At 37.3% G+C, this 17,989-nt stretch overlaps 1 protein-coding gene across 8 annotated transcripts in view; it reads left to right on the top strand.

The window, feature by feature from the left end:
* The window catches only part of MYOM1 (myomesin 1), a 161,579-nt gene that overhangs the window by 25,469 nt on the left and 118,121 nt on the right, over positions 1–17,989 (top strand). For all 8 annotated transcript variants that reach the window (XM_032309700.1, XM_032309701.1, XM_032309702.1 and 5 more), the window contains one exon: positions 1,315–1,640. In XM_032309700.1, the coding sequence (XP_032165591.1) occupies positions 1,342–1,640 (299 nt within the window). In that variant the 5' untranslated portion in view covers positions 1,315–1,341. The remainder of the gene's footprint in view (positions 1–1,314; positions 1,641–17,989) is intronic.

Below are 17,989 nucleotides of genomic sequence, written 5' to 3'. Positions count from 1 at the left end.
TCATGGACACAAACCCGCAACCCTGAGATCAGGAGTTGCAAACTCCAACGACTGAGCCAACCAGGTGCCCCCATAACAGCCTTCTTTCTAATTGGTCTCCTGGCTTTCATTCTTTCCCCTCAATAGTCTATCCTTCATACATAAGGAAGAGTAAGTCTCAGCTTGGAACCTTCTGATGGTTTTTCAGCCCTTTCACAGTGAAAGACAAAAAATCACTACAGTGGCTCATCAGACCCTACACCATTCCCTCACCCCTAACATCTCCTATACATCCACCCTGCACCCTGCTCCTTACAGCTTCACTGCCTAATTGAACTTCACTACCTAGAGTACAACATGCATGCACACACCCTAGTGTCTGCAATGGTCTTCCATCACGGCCACTCTTCCAATATTATTATGCTCAGATGTCACTTTTTTTTTTTCCCCCCAGACGTCACTTTGATGCTCAGAAAACATCCCTGATGAGGCAGTTTAAAATTGCATCCCCCGTCCCTTTTCTGATTTATTTTTCTCTGTTGCATTTAGCCCATTCTGTTGTATCTTACCTTTTACATATTTTCTCTATTGACCATCACCTGCAATAGAATAAAAAGTTCTATCTAAGGTTATCAGAGCAGGGATTTTGTTTGTTTCATTCATTTCTGTATTTCTTTTTCTTTTTTTTTTTATTTTAAAGATTTTATTTATTTATTTGACAGAGATCACAAGTAGGCAGAGAGGCAGGCAGAGAGAGAGAAGAGGAAGCAGACTCCCTGCTGAGCAGAGAGCCCGATGCGGGGCTTGATCCCAGGACTCTGGGATCATGACCTGAGCCGAAGGCAGAGGCTTTAACCCACTGAGTCACCCAGGTGCCCCTCATTTCTGTATTTCTTGTGCTGGAATGGTACCAGGCTCATAGTCGGTGCTCATAATTATTTCTTGAATGAAAACCACGTTGGCTGTACACAGACTCTCCATCATTATATATTTTCCCAGATGAAGTCCCTATCAGGATGAAATGCCAGAAAAATTGAAATACACATTATGAAAGGTCTGAGGAAAAACACAATAGCTAGGCTAGGGAAACTTTGTAAAGACCTCCTAGATATCAAAACAAAATCCAAAAAACCAAACCCACACAAGAAGTTGGCTCAGTGGTGGTAGGGGGCTTATGTGGGCTATGAAGTAGAAAGTTTGTTAAGTAACCGGTTAAGCTAACCTTCACATCCTTTCCATTTGCTCTTTGGAAAAGATTAGAGTATCTATTTTTACATATTGATTTAGATACCTTGTTTCTTAGTAGTTCACTCAAAAGTTGCTGCTTTCTTGTAGGTCACCTGGTTCCCTCCAGGGCACACCATGTCTCTGCCCTTTTATCAGAGGCTCCACCAGCACTATGACAGCAGCTACCGTAACAGGGACCTTCGCAGCACCATGAGCCAGTACCAGGAGGAGAAGAAAAGTTCTGCCATCTACACCCACGGCTCGACAGCCTACAGCACCCGCTCCTCTGCTGCGCACCGCCAGGAATCCGAGGCCTTCAGCCAGGCGTCCACTGCCTCCTACCTGCAGCAGGCCTCCCGGGCCGCTGAATCCACCCATGCATTCGCAGCCAGTCGGAAGACAGCCTCAGCCTACGATTATGGCTATTCCCATGGGTATGTCAAAAGCAGTTAGCAGTTAGCTTTGAGCAGTTAGCAGTTAGCTCAAAGCCACACTCCGAAAAGCCCTCCTACACCATGTTTTCTTTTCTTTTTGGTCAGGCAGCCCTATTTAATCAGGTGTGGAGTGGGGGACCTGAGTAGCTCAGTTATTAAGCACCTGACTCTTGGTCAAGCAGTCTCCTTGTCCCTCTTCCTCTGCTTCTCCCCTCGCTCCCTCTTTCTTATTCTCTCTCTCAAATAAATAAATAAAATCTTAAGAAAAATAAGTCAGATGTGGAGTGAGGCCATGTATTTGGGAGACCTGGGACTTATGTGTACCTGTTTCACTTTACCTTTTGAGTTTCACAGCTTCATAATCACACTGGCATGTCTGGCTTTCATTGCCAAGTGTGATAGTGCTAGAAGCAGAGAAGTTTTGCCACAGATTGATTTCAACATTCAGTAGCAGCAGAGCCAGAAAATATCATTTCAACGCTCACAGCGGGTTTCCTTGCCCTCAGAATGTTTCTACTTAGATGGGAAGCCAGTATAGAATTTAAAATTCACAGGTCACAGGCACCCAAACTACAGCAGAGATGCGTTCTCCTTTTTCGGTATCTGAGAGCCAATATTAGAATTCCGAGCCACTGTTCAGGCAGGCAGCAGATATTTCTTTTCTTTCTTTCTTTCTTTTTTTTTAAATAAAGATTTTATTTATTTATTTGACAGACGGAGATCACAAGTAGGCAGAGAGGCAGGCAGAGAGAGGGGGAAGCAGGCTCCCCGTTGAGCAGACAGCCCGATGCGGGGCTCAATCCCAGGACCCCGGGACCATGATCATAGCTGAAGGCAGAGGATTTAACCCACTGAGCCACCCAGGCACCCTAGCAGATATTTTCTTTAGCTAGAGCATTTTACACAACCATGCCCCATCTCAGTCAGCCTAAGAATACCAGGAACAATCCTATATTCTGATAAAAGTAGATGTATTAACCTACTGCAGTGAGGGAGACAACACAGCAGAGGAAAAGAGAGAGTTACTATATTAGGAGTTTACATGCACGTCTGGTATGCAAAGCAAACCCAGGGTCCTGTTTCTATTGGAAACAGTGAAATTGAGATAAATTAGGACTGTTCTATCCAGAAGCCTTTAATGTGGAGCTCAACCCCTGGGTTGGGAACTGAGGTGGCTGCTTTGTGTCAACAGCAACTGGAGTCATCCAGGCAATGTCTCATTCTTGCTGATAAAATTTCAAACAGCAAACTTACTGATCATCTTTGATATTAGAGAAGAAAGTTTCTCAGTGAGTCTGTAGTCTCTTAAAGAAGGTTATCACAACCCTTTTTAGCAGCAGCATCCCTGGGAGAAACGTTTCCTATGAACTTTGCCATTGACTTCTCTGTCTGTTGTTCCAGCCTGATGAATGCTGGGCAGATGCTTACTTTCTCAGCCCAAGCCAGTTTTTATTTTCTTGGTATCCATAATGAAATGTTTCATGGCGATTAAAAAATACTTGCAAGATTCATGTGATTTTATTAAAAATCTATCTATAGTCCGCAGAAGGAATTGCTGAACTTGAAAATGTAAACATTTCTGGGATATACAGTAAATAACCACCTGCTGCCTCCATTCCGCCTCTCCAAAGCATCTGGCATAGATTGCATTTTCTTAGTTATCAACATAATATAATTTTAAGTCTTACAAAATTTAAGCCCACAAAATATCTGTTAGGACAACTAGAAAAGGGTTTCTTTCTGGAAGTTAAAGAAGTTATTGAGGGAATAGTGCAGTGGTTTGTATGAATAGAAATGAGGGTAGTTTCTGAAGGCAGAAATTACTGAATCCGTGTTGGGTTTAAGCAGCACCTGATCTATGGCTGTGGTTTCTTGGGTACTGACAGGGACCTCCTGGGAGCTTGTGCTCTGTTTAACAGAACCAGGGTCTGCTGGGGTTTGCCTGGAATGTCTGATGGCCACATTATGAAATTCCATTTAAAATGGAACAGGATCATTTTGCAATCTCGCTTTCATGGGATATTCACCAGGACTTGGTCTTGGCTGTAAATATGGAAATATTGCCAGTAGGGTGAATTAATTTCTTTTAGCCCTTGCTTTAAATGAACTGCCTTCCAAAGGAAAGTTGGGAGGAATTAACACCATGTGTATGTGACAGCATCATTTTGTTCTGAAGAATGTTCCATAGAACATTAAGAACCCCGTTTAGGAAAGCAGCTGTCTTTTAATAGAGGAGGATTACATTTTAAATATCCATGTTCATGAACTGTCTGTGCTGAGTCTATAGAAGATGTTAATGTAACTGCTTGTGTACTTCCTTCATTTCACCAGGGCTAAAGAATCTATAGCATTTTATGCATTTGTATTTTAAAGAGATTTTTACTTCTTCAACTCGATTGCTAAATTTTATGTTAATTTAATTTAATTATTTTTAAAAAGATTTTATTTGTTTATTTGACACAGAAAGAGACAGTGAGAGAGGGAATATAAGCAGGGAGAGCAGAAGAGGGAGAAGCAGGCCTCCCATGAGCAGAGAGCCCGATGTGGGACTCGATCCTACGATACTGTGATCATGACCTGAGCCAAAGGCAGACGCTTAATGACTAAGCCACCCAGGTGCCCCAAATTATTTTCATTTTAAGCAAAATCTTTTAACCACATGTGTAATACTCTTATTTATTTATAATGGGATATATTATATTAAACATTAGTAATTAAACCTTCGAGCAATTTTATATTTTGTTCAGAAAACATTTACTCTGTGTTATCTTTCGAAGACTTAGCCATTTCAGCTTTAAAAAGCCTCAAATAGTAAGGTTTTTACAGGAAATGGAACTGTAATCATTTTTCTACACTCAGCTTCCCATCATGTTCTTTCCTTCAATGTCTATATTTATGCTGGTTGGTAAGTTGGTAGCTATTCATTAATGGCTTAATGTTTGAGGAACTCAAACTTCTTGGTAGAAACATGTTGACCAGAAATGTTGACCTAGAAACAAGAGAAGAAAGAAAATGCCAATATTTTTTCGTTTGTGTAATGTAATGTAAAGGAAAAGAAAGTCAATCTAATCCTGGGGTTATTTTAGTTTTTCTTTTTTTAGACCTAGAGCTAACAGGTGCCGATAATATTCTTTGAACATTTCAAAATCTTCAGAATTCCTTTAGGTTGTGTTTTTGCTCTCTCAAAATGGAATATCGTTTGCCTGCTAAATAAAACATCTCTTTGGATTATGAAAAGTGTTGATTCAAACCCCTAGGTTTAGAAATGCAATTCTATGCAATGTATGAAAACACTAGGCTTGATCTATTTTTAGCCTCTGCTTTGTAGTTAGATGTCCAGTAGTAAAGTGGAAACTATGGAGATTTATATGTGCTCAGGGCTTGGCTGACCTCAGTAGGTCTTAAGAACAATGGCCTGTTCAGTGTCAATGTGGTTGTAAGCACAGATCAGTTACCAATTGAATTCTGAGCCAAGGGTTATAAAATAAATCCTGGAAGGCTTATTCTAAATGCCTTTATTCTTAGTCACAGTGAGGAAAAAAACCTCCTAAATTAAAGTAGTTCAGGAAGACAAAATGACACAAGATTATTGTTTTATGCTAGCAATCCATAAATACTATCAGAGATTAAAGGAGAAATGGCACTCATAACTACCATTAGGCAATGATTCTTAAGTTCTATCAATGAATGGAGGGTCTTAGGTGATCTGAAATTATGTGCAAAATTAGGCACAGTTGAGAATTTGTTTTTGCTGTGAAAGATGGTAGCTTTCACTAGATTCTCAGAGAACCCCATGACTCAACAAAAGTCAGAACCACTGTGCTGGAAAGTCAACATACAAACATCAGACAACCCCGTGTGTGGCCTGACTTAATGCCAATATTATATGAAATTAGGGTGAAATAAGGCAGATATTTACAGGGGGTATGGTATTATGAGAATTAGGGTCCCTTCCTTTCTTTGTTTTGAGTAAGCTGGATCATACATTAGGTGGAAATAATAAGTGAAATATTTTGTTATACTTGATAGAAATGAATAACTTTCAAAAAGCAGAGACAACACAGCATAGTTCTTGGATGATGGGGGGATTTAGAGTTGTTCCTCAACACTTCATAGAAATGGTAGATATTTAATTGCTTGGTTCTAAAGAGATTGACATTCAGCCCATATGATGCAACTTAGCACAGCACCCTCTATACCACTGTATCCTTACAATAACCCTGAGAGTTTGAAATTATATCCCCATTTTTTAAAATGAGAAAATTAGAGACCAAATTGAGAAATAAGAAAATGAAAATTAAATTATGCCCCCAAATTAAAAATGAGAAAATAGAGACCAAATAAAGCAAATTGATTAAATAACTTTTCTCTCTTGCACTAAGAAGTGGTAGAATAATGATTTGAATCCCTATCCTCTCCCAAGCCCCCCATCCTTTACATGGGTACCCAGTGACAGTTATAATCATCTAACTCTCCATGACCTCCTGGCCACCAGATTTTTCTTGAAGCATCAATATATAGCTTTTCATTATATTTCCTTTTATTTGCCCTCTTTCTGGAGAAGCTATTGAGCACCAAAATAACTAAGATTCAGAGTAGGGAACAGGTGATCTTAGGAGCATTCACGAATGCCAAACCTGGAACCTCACAGACTGTTTCACTTGTCTCTTAGAATGAGACACAGTGACTTGCCAGGGACTATAGAAGTCACCGGTGTGGAGAAAACTGAGACATGAGTGACTTGCCTGGGGCATTCTGCCCAACATTGCTTTGTGTTCTCATCTATGCTCATATCACATTGATCAACTGCCCTCGGTTGTTACCGAGATAATTAAACTATTGTTATATTGTTTTGAGACTATTGTTATAGTTTGCAAAGAACATGCTAATGCTCAAAACAATTCCAATTAAGACAGAAAATAACAGTGCTAAAGATAGAGACCACTAAACACAGAAACATTCATCTCTTATTGGTGATGAATGGATTATAGCAGAGACTGAGGGGGACCTGAAAACTTGCTCCGTTTCCCACCCTAGTGTGGTTTCAAAAGACGTTACCAAAGAAATCTACTGCCTGTGGACATTTTTGTATCTTGACCTCAGCTGTTGGCATCAGACTAGAATCCACTTTCTATGTATTCATTTCCAGATGTTATAATGCAAAGTGGATAGTCTTTGGGGTCAAACAGGCCTGTGCTTCCTTGCAGTTAGGCTGGTGACTTCTGAAGCTAGTTAACCTCGCAGTTTCTTCATCTGTGAAGTGGGGAAAGAGTTCATCCCTCATGTTGCGAAGTCTAAAAGAAATAATGACATAAGGTACTTAGTATAATAGCTGGCACATGGGGAACAGTCATGGAAGTTTAGGTATTGTTCATTCATTAAACAAATATTTACTGAGTGCCTTTTGTGTGCTAAGCACTGCACTAGGTGCTTGGGATAAACTGCTGAACAAAACTGACAAAGGTTCCTGCCCTCATGGAGCATATATGCTAGCATGGAGAGGCAGGTCATAAACAATAAACAGAATGAAAAAGACATTGAATTTTATATCATGCTAGAAGGTAATAGATGTTATGGAAGCAATAAAAAATAGAATAGGCTAAGAGGGATCAGGTATGTGGGGCACGGGTGTAAGTCGGAATTTTAAATAGGGTAGTCAGGCCCCTTCAAGAAGGTGATCTCTGAGCAAAGACATGAAATAGCAGAGGGAGTTATCTGGGGGAAAGTTGCACCAGGCATCAGGAATAGCCACTGCAAGGCCTTTCAGCAAGGAGCAGGATCAAGGCCACTGAGGGAAGGGAGGAGGTGAAGATGACAGAAAGGGCAAGGACAACCATATAGGTACATCATGGACCAGTGTAAGAATTTTTTATTCTGAATTAGAGGGAACAAGTTGTGACAAAGTTTTGGGCAGAGGAATGACACGAGCTGACTTAAGTTGTCACAGGGTCGGTGTGGCTGCTGTGTGGAGCAAAGACTGACACACAAGCAGAAGCAGGTTTCCCAGGTAGGAGGCTAATGCTGTAGTCCAGGCAGGAGCAGATGGGCAGTCAGAACAGATATGGTGGTCTGTTAGTTAACGCTGAATTCTGAATTCCACCAGATTTTTTTCCATAGGGCTTTTCAGCTCCCGTAGCCACATAGGTTTGAAGCTGGGAAAAGATCCATGTAGATATTCTGTATACAGTGAATTTTCTGAGATTCTCTTTAGGAAATATGAAGATGGTAAAACCATATGCTTATTCTCCATTCCCCAAGATCCAACAAAGTAGCTTGTCCCATTGTTAGTGTTTTTTATGGTACTGAAGAAGAAAAGCACCTGAAATAACCATAATTTTATGGGGATTTGAGTCCACCTGTAGAATCAAGTAGCTGAATGTGAATTACAAAAAATTACTGAAACATAGACTGTTGTGGGGAATGAAGTTTGCTTAGAAAGCTACTGATACATCCAGGTTGTGTATTCTTATCTTTTCTCCTCTGGAAAGAGTCTTATGGCCTCTTTTCTAAATAAAAGTTTAACTATTATGTATAAGGAAAAAGCACCATGGTTTCTGGGTTACAAAAATCAGTAGGTCAAAGGAAAATCCAGTGAAAGCAGAAAAGCCAGTTTCTTTTCTCCCCCAAGAAATAGAAATACTTCCCCCCCCCCCAAGTTTATTGCCAATTGCTTCTTGAAAAGGCAGTTATGCTCTGAGTCCCAAAGACATATCCTGAAGTCCAAGGAGAGTAGCCCTCACCATGTGTCAGTCTCCTGTCCTTACTCTCATTACTTTAAACATGTGGCCTGGATGGATAGAGAGAACTAGAAGTATCACCCCTGATAATATCAGCTTTATATAAACAGCAGTTTGTAGATCCATGGAAGTGAAATGGGTGAAGCAGGAAGAGATCAAAAGGCTCATCTAACTCAAGCCCTTCCTTTCACAGATACTTACATTGAGGCCAGGAAAGATGTGGTTCATTCTCTGCTATCAATGCTTTATTTCCCAAAATATTATTTGATGGGCTCTTTTACAAGTTAAATTCAAGTTTAGGTGATACAAGATACTTCCAGAATGGTATTCATCTTCCCCAGACAGGTGAACCATCCTGTAGGAAGGAAGGCATGTAAAGTAGGAACAGAAGGAGTCAGCCAAAGGTGGAAGAAGGGCAAAGTGGTACCTCCCAGGCTCTGATATGAAATATTAGCTCTGTTCCTGGCTGGTTGGGCAGTGAGGTGTAACTGAGCTTCCCCACCAGTCTGTGAACTCTGGAAGCCCACAGGAACCGTTGCAACAGGCTTGACCTTTTCCATAGCAGCCTTTCTAGATGAAGCAAGAGAAAGCAGTAACGTCGCAAATGAGGAAGGTAACTTCCATGCCACCCCAGGGACCATCCTCAAAGAGGAGTGGGGTGTGGGTTTCTTGGCTGTCTTGTAAATAAGTTAGTAAGACTAACCTTAAAAAGTCACAGATAATTTTTAGTTTGCAGATTCAGACTTTATAAGGCATCTCCTGATACTGTCTTCAAGCATCTTGCATAATACAGAATTAAGGAAGTAAGGAGTAAACACTTTCACTCCTGCTTAAAAATTGCTAAAATAGTCAGAAATGGATAAAACCTGAAGGGTATATGTAGATAAGAACCATAAAATATTTCAGTCTCTCAGTGTTTTACTCCTGCGCCTTTTCTAGAACACATGATTGACCTACATTCATGTTGAGAAGTGGTTGAGACCCCCATGGTACTTGCTTTTAGATCATGGCTATGCATTAGCTGTGGAAAGTTACCAAAAGGAAGATAAAATGTTACTTATCATTGGAGATTTAAATAGTGGAAAAGTAAAGCAATATATAGAAAAAAATGTGGTTATATTCCTATTTAAGTAACTAAATATTTTTTAAAAACTAAAAAGGAGATATTTCTATGGATGAGAGTGAAATGGAGAGGGGGAGAAAGGATAAGTTTAAGACAAATATTGCAAAAACAAAGAAAACCCCAAGGATGGTTGTTTATTATGACACTACTTGTCAGTAAATTTTGAGAGTGATATTGATCAAACTAAGTTCATGTTTATATCTTATAAGAAGCTTTTTCTGCAAAGTATATTAGCAAAAAGAAAGGACTCAAAGCCTCCTACTTATCTGCTAACTTTGATGTTCTCCTGAAACCTCCACAAGTGTTGAGATTGGGAAACAAGGGAATTGAAAGGTCAGTAGAAAGTGTTGAGCCTGACATGATACCCATATCAAAGGAGGATCACAGAATGAAGTTGCTCTAAATCAGAAGTAGATACAAAACAACCTTTTTATAAAACCCCAAAGAAAGTATTGTCTTTCAAGTTTTGCAAGAGGGAAAAATGTGGCTGATGGAAAAGTAAAAATGAAAAAAGAGCTGGCAAACTTCAACTGCTTCTTCCTGACCCTCCAGGGGGTCCTGAAGATGAAAGAGATGGAACTTCAGATGCAAGAAACCCCCAGGAGTGGCTGACTAGATGAGCAAAGACAGCCAAAAAGGATGGTTTTCTAGAAGCTGACCCGTAGTTCTCTAAAACCACTGCCTCTTCCTTTCTTCTGGTAAACAGCTGAGCACTTTGTTTATATGCAACGGCATTAGGTTGTAAATATATATGAAGATGCAGTTTTAAAGGGAAACTGTTTTAATAATAAAAAAAAATGAGTCCAGCTCTTTTGTGACCACGCAGTAAAGCCGAATGACAACACATATCTACGTCAGCAATAAAAATTGAGTTTTTATTTATTTTTTTATTTTTTCTTTTAAAGATTTTATTTATTTATTTGACAGAGAGAAATCACAAGTAGATGGAGAGGCAGGCAGAGAGAGAGAGAGGGAAGCAGGCTCTCTGCTGAGCAGGGAGCCCGATGTGGGACTTGATCCCAGGACTCTGAGATCATGACCTGAGCCGAAGGCAGCGGCTTAACCCACTGAGCCACCCAGGCACCCTTGAGTTTTTATTTTTAAGTTTTTGTACCTACCACTGTGTTATCCTAGGATGACCTACCCATCTTTAAATGTCCAGCTCTTCCACAAAGGAGTCCCTGATAACCCCAGACAGAAATCGTCTTTCAAGCCTGTGGACTCAACTTTTTTTTGCACTAGTCTTTCTGCTTCTTTGCCTGCCTTCCTCTGTCCTTCTGTGCTTTCTTCCTTGATTGACATTGTACAACACGTCACGCCTGGTAGCTTTAATTCCGTACTAAATTGTAAAGCTCTCAGAAAGCAAGGGTCTTTAATATATCTTCATATCTCTGTCCAGCCTTAGTCAGCCATAGTATTTTGCAGACAGCAGAATGAGAATAAATCTGTTTCTAGACTCTGTTGAATAAATCAAATGGTTAAAGAAAGTTAAAAAATAAACCTGTGAAAATTTCAGTGCTACTCTAACATATAACACAGACCAAAAGGCTATTTTTAAGTTAACCTTCCTCCTGTACCTTCTAAGATATCGGCTGGATTGTATGCTAAGTTGATGTTTTACTTTATGAGAAACTATTCAACTGCTTTTTCCAAAGTGACTTTACTGTTTTACATTCCCATAGCAATGTATGAAGATTTCAGTTTATCCACATTTGTTATTTTCTGTCTTATTTATTATAGCCATTTTTGTGGATATGTAGTGAGTTTTTTTTAAAAAAAATATTTTATTTATTTATTTGACAGACAAAGATCACAAGTAGGCAGAGGGTCAGGCAGAGAGAGAGAGGTGGAAACAGGCTCCCTGCTGAGCAGAGGACCCTATGTGGGGCTTGATCCCAGGACCTTGGGATCATGACCTGAGCTGAAGGCAGAGGCTTTAACCCACTGAGGCATCCAGGTGCCCCTGTAGTGGGGTTTTAAATTGCACTTAATAACTAATGATATTGACCACCTTTTTATATGCTCATCAGCCATTTGTATATCTTCTTTGGTGAAATGCCTGTTCAAATCTTTTGCTTATCTTTTAGTTGAATTTTTTCTGCTTATTGTTGAGTTATCAGAATTATTTAAATATTTTATATACAAGTCCTTGTTTAGATATATATTTGCAAATTTTTTTCTCATTCTTTTCATTCTCTTAACAGTGTCTTTCAAGGATCTGAGCTGAAGGTAGATGTTTAACCAGTTGAGCCACCCAAGCACCCCTCTCTTTATCTTCTAAGAGTTTTAAAATATTAGCTTTTACATATAGAAATCTGATCCATTTTAAATTAAGTTATGTGTGTGATATTGAGTAAAGTTCTAAATTCATCCTTTCACGTATGGATGTACAATTGTTTCAGCATCATTTGTTGAAAAGACTTTCTTTCCCTCTTTAATTCCTTAGCACCTTTATAAAAGATTAGTTGACCATAAATAGAAAGTTTTTTTTTCCCTCTCAGTTCTGTTCCACTGATCTATATGCCTGTCCTTACATCAGTATCACATGGGTTTAATTACTGTTGCTTAGAAAAAATTTTGAAATTGGTGAATATAAGACTTCAAACTTAGTTCCTCTTTTACAAAAAATCTTTTGCCTATATGTTCCTTCATATTTCTATATAAATTTTAAGGTCATCTTGACAATTTCTACAAAGAAAAACATTTGCTGGGATTGTGTTAAGAATCATATTGAAACTATAGAACAACTTTGAAAAATGTGCCATCTTAATAATACTCTCAAGTCTTTCAGTCCATGAATATGGAATTTTTTTTTATTTAGACTTTTTTCACCATTACCATAATAATGTTTTATAATTTTCAAATACAAGTTTTATACTTCTTTGTCAAAGTTATTCCTAAATATTTTATATTTTTGGTACTATTATGAATGCGGTTGTCTTATTGGATTTTTGCATTGTTCATTGTTAGTACATAGCAATATAATTAATTTTTGTGTTTTGATTTTGTATCTTGCAACCTTGCTGAACTAATTTATTACTACTAGCATTTTTGTGTGTAATTGTATTTCTTAGGATTTTCTACATACAGGATTCTCTCAGCAACAACTAAAGATAGACTTCTTCCAGTTTTTGTTTTTGTTTTTGTTTTTGTTTTTGTTTTTAACTGCCTTGGTTGGAAGCTTATACAATGTTGAATAGAAGTGCAAGAGCAAATATCATACCCTTATTCCCAATCTCAGGAAGAAAGCATCTGTTTTTTTTAGCTATTAAATCTGATACTAGCTATAGATTTTTCATAGATGGCCTTTATTGCATTGAGGGATATGCCTGTTTTGTTGAGAGTTTTAACATGAAGGAATGCTGAATTTTGTCAAATACTGTGATCTATTGAGATGATAATGTGATTTTGTTCTTTATTCTATTAGTATGGTATACTATATGAATTGATTTTCAAATGGTAAATCAACCTTGCATTCCTGGGATAAACTCCACTTAGTTTTATATTATATATGTTGCTGGATTCAGTTTGCTAATATTGTGTGAAGGATTTCTGTATCTATGTTAATGAGGGATATTGGTCTGATGTTTTATTATAACGTCTTTGTTTGGTTTTGATATCAGGTAATACTGGCCTTATAGAATAAGTTGGGAAGTGTTTCTCTGGAAGAAATTAAGGTGCAACTGTTATTATTTCTTCTTTTAATGTTTGATGGAATTGATCAGTGAGGCCATTTAATTGTGCAAAGATTTTAAAGATTATTTATTTATTTGACAGACAGAGATCACAAGTAGGCAGAGAGGCAGGCAGAGAGAGAGAGGAGGAAGCAGGCTCCCTGTGGAGCAGAGAGCCCAATGTGGGGCTCGATCCCAGGACCCTAAGATCATGACCTGAGCCGAAGGCAGAGGCTTAACCCACTGAGCCACCCAGGCGCCCTAATTGTGTAAAGGTTTTAAATTACTAATTCAACTTTTCAATTTGTTACTATTGGTCTGTACAGAATTTTAGTTTCTTAAGCTTGTTTTGGTAATTTGAATCTTTGTAGGAATTTTTCTATTTCATTTAAGTGATTGAATTTCTTGATAAAAATGCATCTACCATGTTTAATTGTGAGCCACTTAATTTCTGTAGGGTTGTATTGATGTTTCCTCTTCCATTCTTGACTTTGGTAATTGTGTCTTTTCTCTTTTTTCATTGTTAGCTTAGTGAAAGGTTTGTCAATTGTCTTGATCTTTCCAATGAACCAACCTTTGTTTCACTGATTTCATTTGCTGTTGTTCTTTTTTTTTTCTATTTCACTGATTTCTTCTATAATCTTTATTATATCTCCCTTCTCTTTGTTTCATGTTTAGTTTAATCTTTTTTCTAACTTCTTACAGTGCTCAAGCTATTAATTTGAGAACTTTCTTCTTTTCTAAGATAGACACTTAAAGTTACAAATTTTCCTCTAGCCTCTGCTTTGCTGTATCCCATATATTTTGATATGTTGTGTTTTTTTGTTTTCATGTAGTTCATACCTTCTACTTCTACTATGATTTCTTTTCTCACCACCAGTGAGTTATTTAGAAGTATGTTGTTAGTCTCTTGATACTTGAGGATTTTCTAGATTCCTTTCTGCCTTAGATTCTTATTTAGTTCTTCTGCTGACAGATAATAAATTTTATATAATTTAAATCCATTTAAATCGATTGAGATTGTTCTGTGAGATAGCGTATGAATTGTCCTGAAGAATGTCGAAAAGAATATGTACTTTGTTGCCATTGGCTAAAGTATTCTAGAAAGTTCATTAGGTCAAGTTGATTGATAGTGTTATTTAAGACACCTACATCCTTGCTTAATTTTGTCAGTTCTGTCAGTTATTGAGACTAGATTATTTAAGTCTCCAGTCTTTTTTCTATTTTCTGTTTTTTCTTTCAATTATGTCACTTTTTGCTTCATGTATTTTAGGACTCTGTTTGTAGGTGCATATACATTTGTAATTGTCATACTTTTCTGAGGAATTGACCCTCTTATCATTATGAAATGTTTCTCTTTGCCCCTAGTAATATTTTGGTTTAAAGTGCATTTTTTAATATTAATATAGCCATTCTGGCTCCTTGTGTTTGTCATTTGCACAGTATATCTTTTTTTTTTTTTTAAGATTTATTTATTTATTTATTTATTTGACAGAGAGAAATCACAAGTAGATGGAGAGGCAGGCAGAGAGAGAGAGAGAGGGAAGCAGGCTCCCTGCTGAGCAGAGAGCCCGATGCGGGACTTGATCCCAGGACCCTGAGATCATGACCCGAGCTGAAGGCAGCGGCTTAACCCACTGAGCCACCCAGGCGCCCCTGCACAGTACATCTTTTTCATTCTTTTACGTTAGCACATGTGTGTCTTTGAATTTTTTTAAAGCTATGATTATTTTTAAGATTTTATTTATTTATTTGACACAGAGAGAGAGATCACAAGTAGACAGAGAGGCAGGCAGAGAGAGAGAGGGGGAAGCAGGCTCCTGGCTGAGCAGAAAGTCTGATGTGGGGTTTGATCTGAGGACCCTGAGATCATGACCTGAGCTGAAGGCAGAGGCTTAACCCACTGAGCTACCCAGGTGCCCCAAAGCTATGATTTTTAAGTAATCTCTGTGACCAAGGTAGAGCTTAAACTCATAATCCCAAGATCAAGAGTGACCTGCTTCACTAACTGAGCCAGCCAGGTACCCTTATGTGTCTTTGAATTTATGATATGACTTTCCTAGCAGCATACATTTGGACTTTTAAAAATCCATTCTGACAATCTCTGCTGTTCCTTCTTTAATCCCTTCACATTTAATAAAATTACCCAAATGGCTGGATTTACATTTGGTATTTTTGTGGGTTTTTGATATATCTCATATACTTTGTTCATTTATTCCTCCTTTATTGCTGTTTGTGTAAAATAAGTATTTTTAGCGTACTATTTAATTTCTTTGTTTCTTAACTTTATTTTTTGTGTTTTTTTTAAAGGAATTGCTTTAGAAATTACAATACACATATTAACTTACTCATTCTACTTCATATTTATGCTAATTTGTTACTGGTAGAAATAGAAACTTTATTTCACTACAGTTTCATTTCCTCCCCTGCGTTTTATGCTATTATCATATATATTACAATTATATATATTATAAACCCAACCATGGACTGTGTTAACTATTGTTTTATGCAATCTTATATCTTTCAAGGAATCTAAAAGAATAGAAATATATTTATTTACCCAATCATTTACTTTGTGGTGCTCTTCACTTTTTTGTGTGGATTTGAATTTCTGTCTGGTGTCATTTCCTTTACACCTTAAGGGATTTGCTTTAGCATTTCTTGTAAGGCAGGTCTGCGAGCAATTAAGCAGTTTTTATTTGTCTGGGAGTATCTTTACCTCGCCTTCAGTTTTGAGTGATAGTTTTATTAGATACTGAGTTTTTTATTGAAGTATAGTTGACACACCATTCTACATTAGTTTCAGTTATACAACATAGTGATTCAACAAGTCTTTACATTATGCCCTGCACACCACAAGTGTAGCTACCATTTGTTACCGTATGACAGTGTTACAGTACTATTAATTGTATTCCCTATGCTATAAACATCATTTCCATAACTTATTAATTCCATAATGGGAAGCCTGTATCTTCCACTCCCCTTCACCCATTTTGCCCATCCTCCCACCCGCCTCGCCTCTGGCAACCATCAGATTGTTCTTTATGTTTATAGGTCTGTTTTTTGTTTTTGGTCATTTTGTTTTTTAGATTGCACATTAAGTGGAATCACATGGTATATGTTTTTGTCTGACTTATTTCACTTAGCATAATGCCTTCTTGTTGTACCCATGTTGTAAATGGCAAGATCTTATCCTTTTTTTTATCATTGAATGATATTCCATTATATATATATGTATACACACAGACACATACATACATACAAAGAAATATATATATGTATGTATGTATGTGTGTGTGTGTGACATGTTTTTTATCTATTCATCTACCAATGGACACTTGGGTTGCTTTCATATCTTAGTTATTGTAAATAATACTGCAGTAAACATGGGGTGCATATTATCTTTTTGAATTAGTATTTTCATTTTATTTGGGTTAAATACCCAATAGTGGAATTACTAGAATCATATGATATTTCTATTTTTTAAAATTTTTATTTATTTTTAATTTTTTAATCTTTTATAAACATATTTTCTTCAGGGGTACAGGTCTGTGACTTATCAATCTTACACAATTCACAGCTCTCACCATAGTCCATACCCTCACCAAAATGTCTAACTCAGCCACCCAATCCCTCTGCTTACCCCCCAGTAACCCTCAGTTTGTTTATTGAGATTAAGAGTCTCTTATGGTTTGTCTCCCTCCCTATCCCATCTTATTTCATTTTTCCCTCCCTATCCCCTACAACCCCATGCCCTCCCTCTCAAATTCCTCACCAGAGAGATCATAGATAATTGTCTTTCTCTGATTGACCTATTTTGCTTAGCATAATACCCTCTAGTTCCATCTACGTCATTGCAAATGGCAAGATTTCATTTTTTGATGGCTGCATAGTATTCCATTGGATTTTCTACTTTTAATTTTCTGAGGTGTCCCCATACTATTTTCCACAGTGGCTGCACCAACTTACATTCCCACTAACAATGTGCAAAGATTCTTTTTTTCCTACATCCTCATCAATACTTGTTTTTTCTTATCTTTTTCATTCTAGCCATTCTGACAAGTATAAAACAGTAATCTCATTGTGGTTTTGATTTGCATTTTCCTGATAATTAATGCTGTTGAGCATCTTTTCATGTCTCTTGGCCATCTCTGTGTCTTATTTGGAAAAATGTCTATTCAGTTCCTCTGCCTGTTTTTTAATCAGATTTTTTTAAATGTTGAGTTGTATAAGTTCTTTACATGTTTTAGATATTAAACCCTTACCGGATATATTACTTGCAAATATCTTCTGCCATTCAATAGGTTGCCTTTTTTTTGGTTGATGGTTTCTTTTACAATGCAAAAGCTTTTTATTTTGGTATAGTCCCAATAGTTAGATTATTTTTGCTTTTGTTTTTCTGGATGTAGAATTCTTGATTAACTTTTTTTCAGAACTTAAATATGTCATATCAATGCCTTCTGGGATATATTGTTTCTGATGACAAGTCAATCTTTAATATGTTTTTCTCTGGTATATGATTAACCATTTTACTCTTGTTACTTCCAAGATTTCTCTCTGACTTTATCTAGGTGTATATCTCTTTGTGTGTATCTTATTTGGGTTTGTTGAGCATCTTAGATCCATCGAGTAATAGTTTTCATCAAATTTGGGGAGCTTTAGGCCATTATTTCTTTGAATATATTTTCCTACTCTTTATCTATCCTCTTTTCAATATTACTGTTAGTAATATATTCATATGTTTAATATTATTCCACAGATCTCTGAAGGTTTTAAAAATTTTCTTCATTCTTTCATCTTTCTGTTTTTTTATTT

Source organism: Mustela erminea, chromosome 13 (genome assembly GCF_009829155.1).
Source record: "Mustela erminea isolate mMusErm1 chromosome 13, mMusErm1.Pri, whole genome shotgun sequence".
In the NCBI taxonomy this organism is placed as follows: domain Eukaryota; kingdom Metazoa; phylum Chordata; class Mammalia; order Carnivora; family Mustelidae; genus Mustela; species Mustela erminea.
Note: the sequence above shows the minus strand (reverse complement) of the source record. Positions and strands in the feature narration are given on the sequence as shown.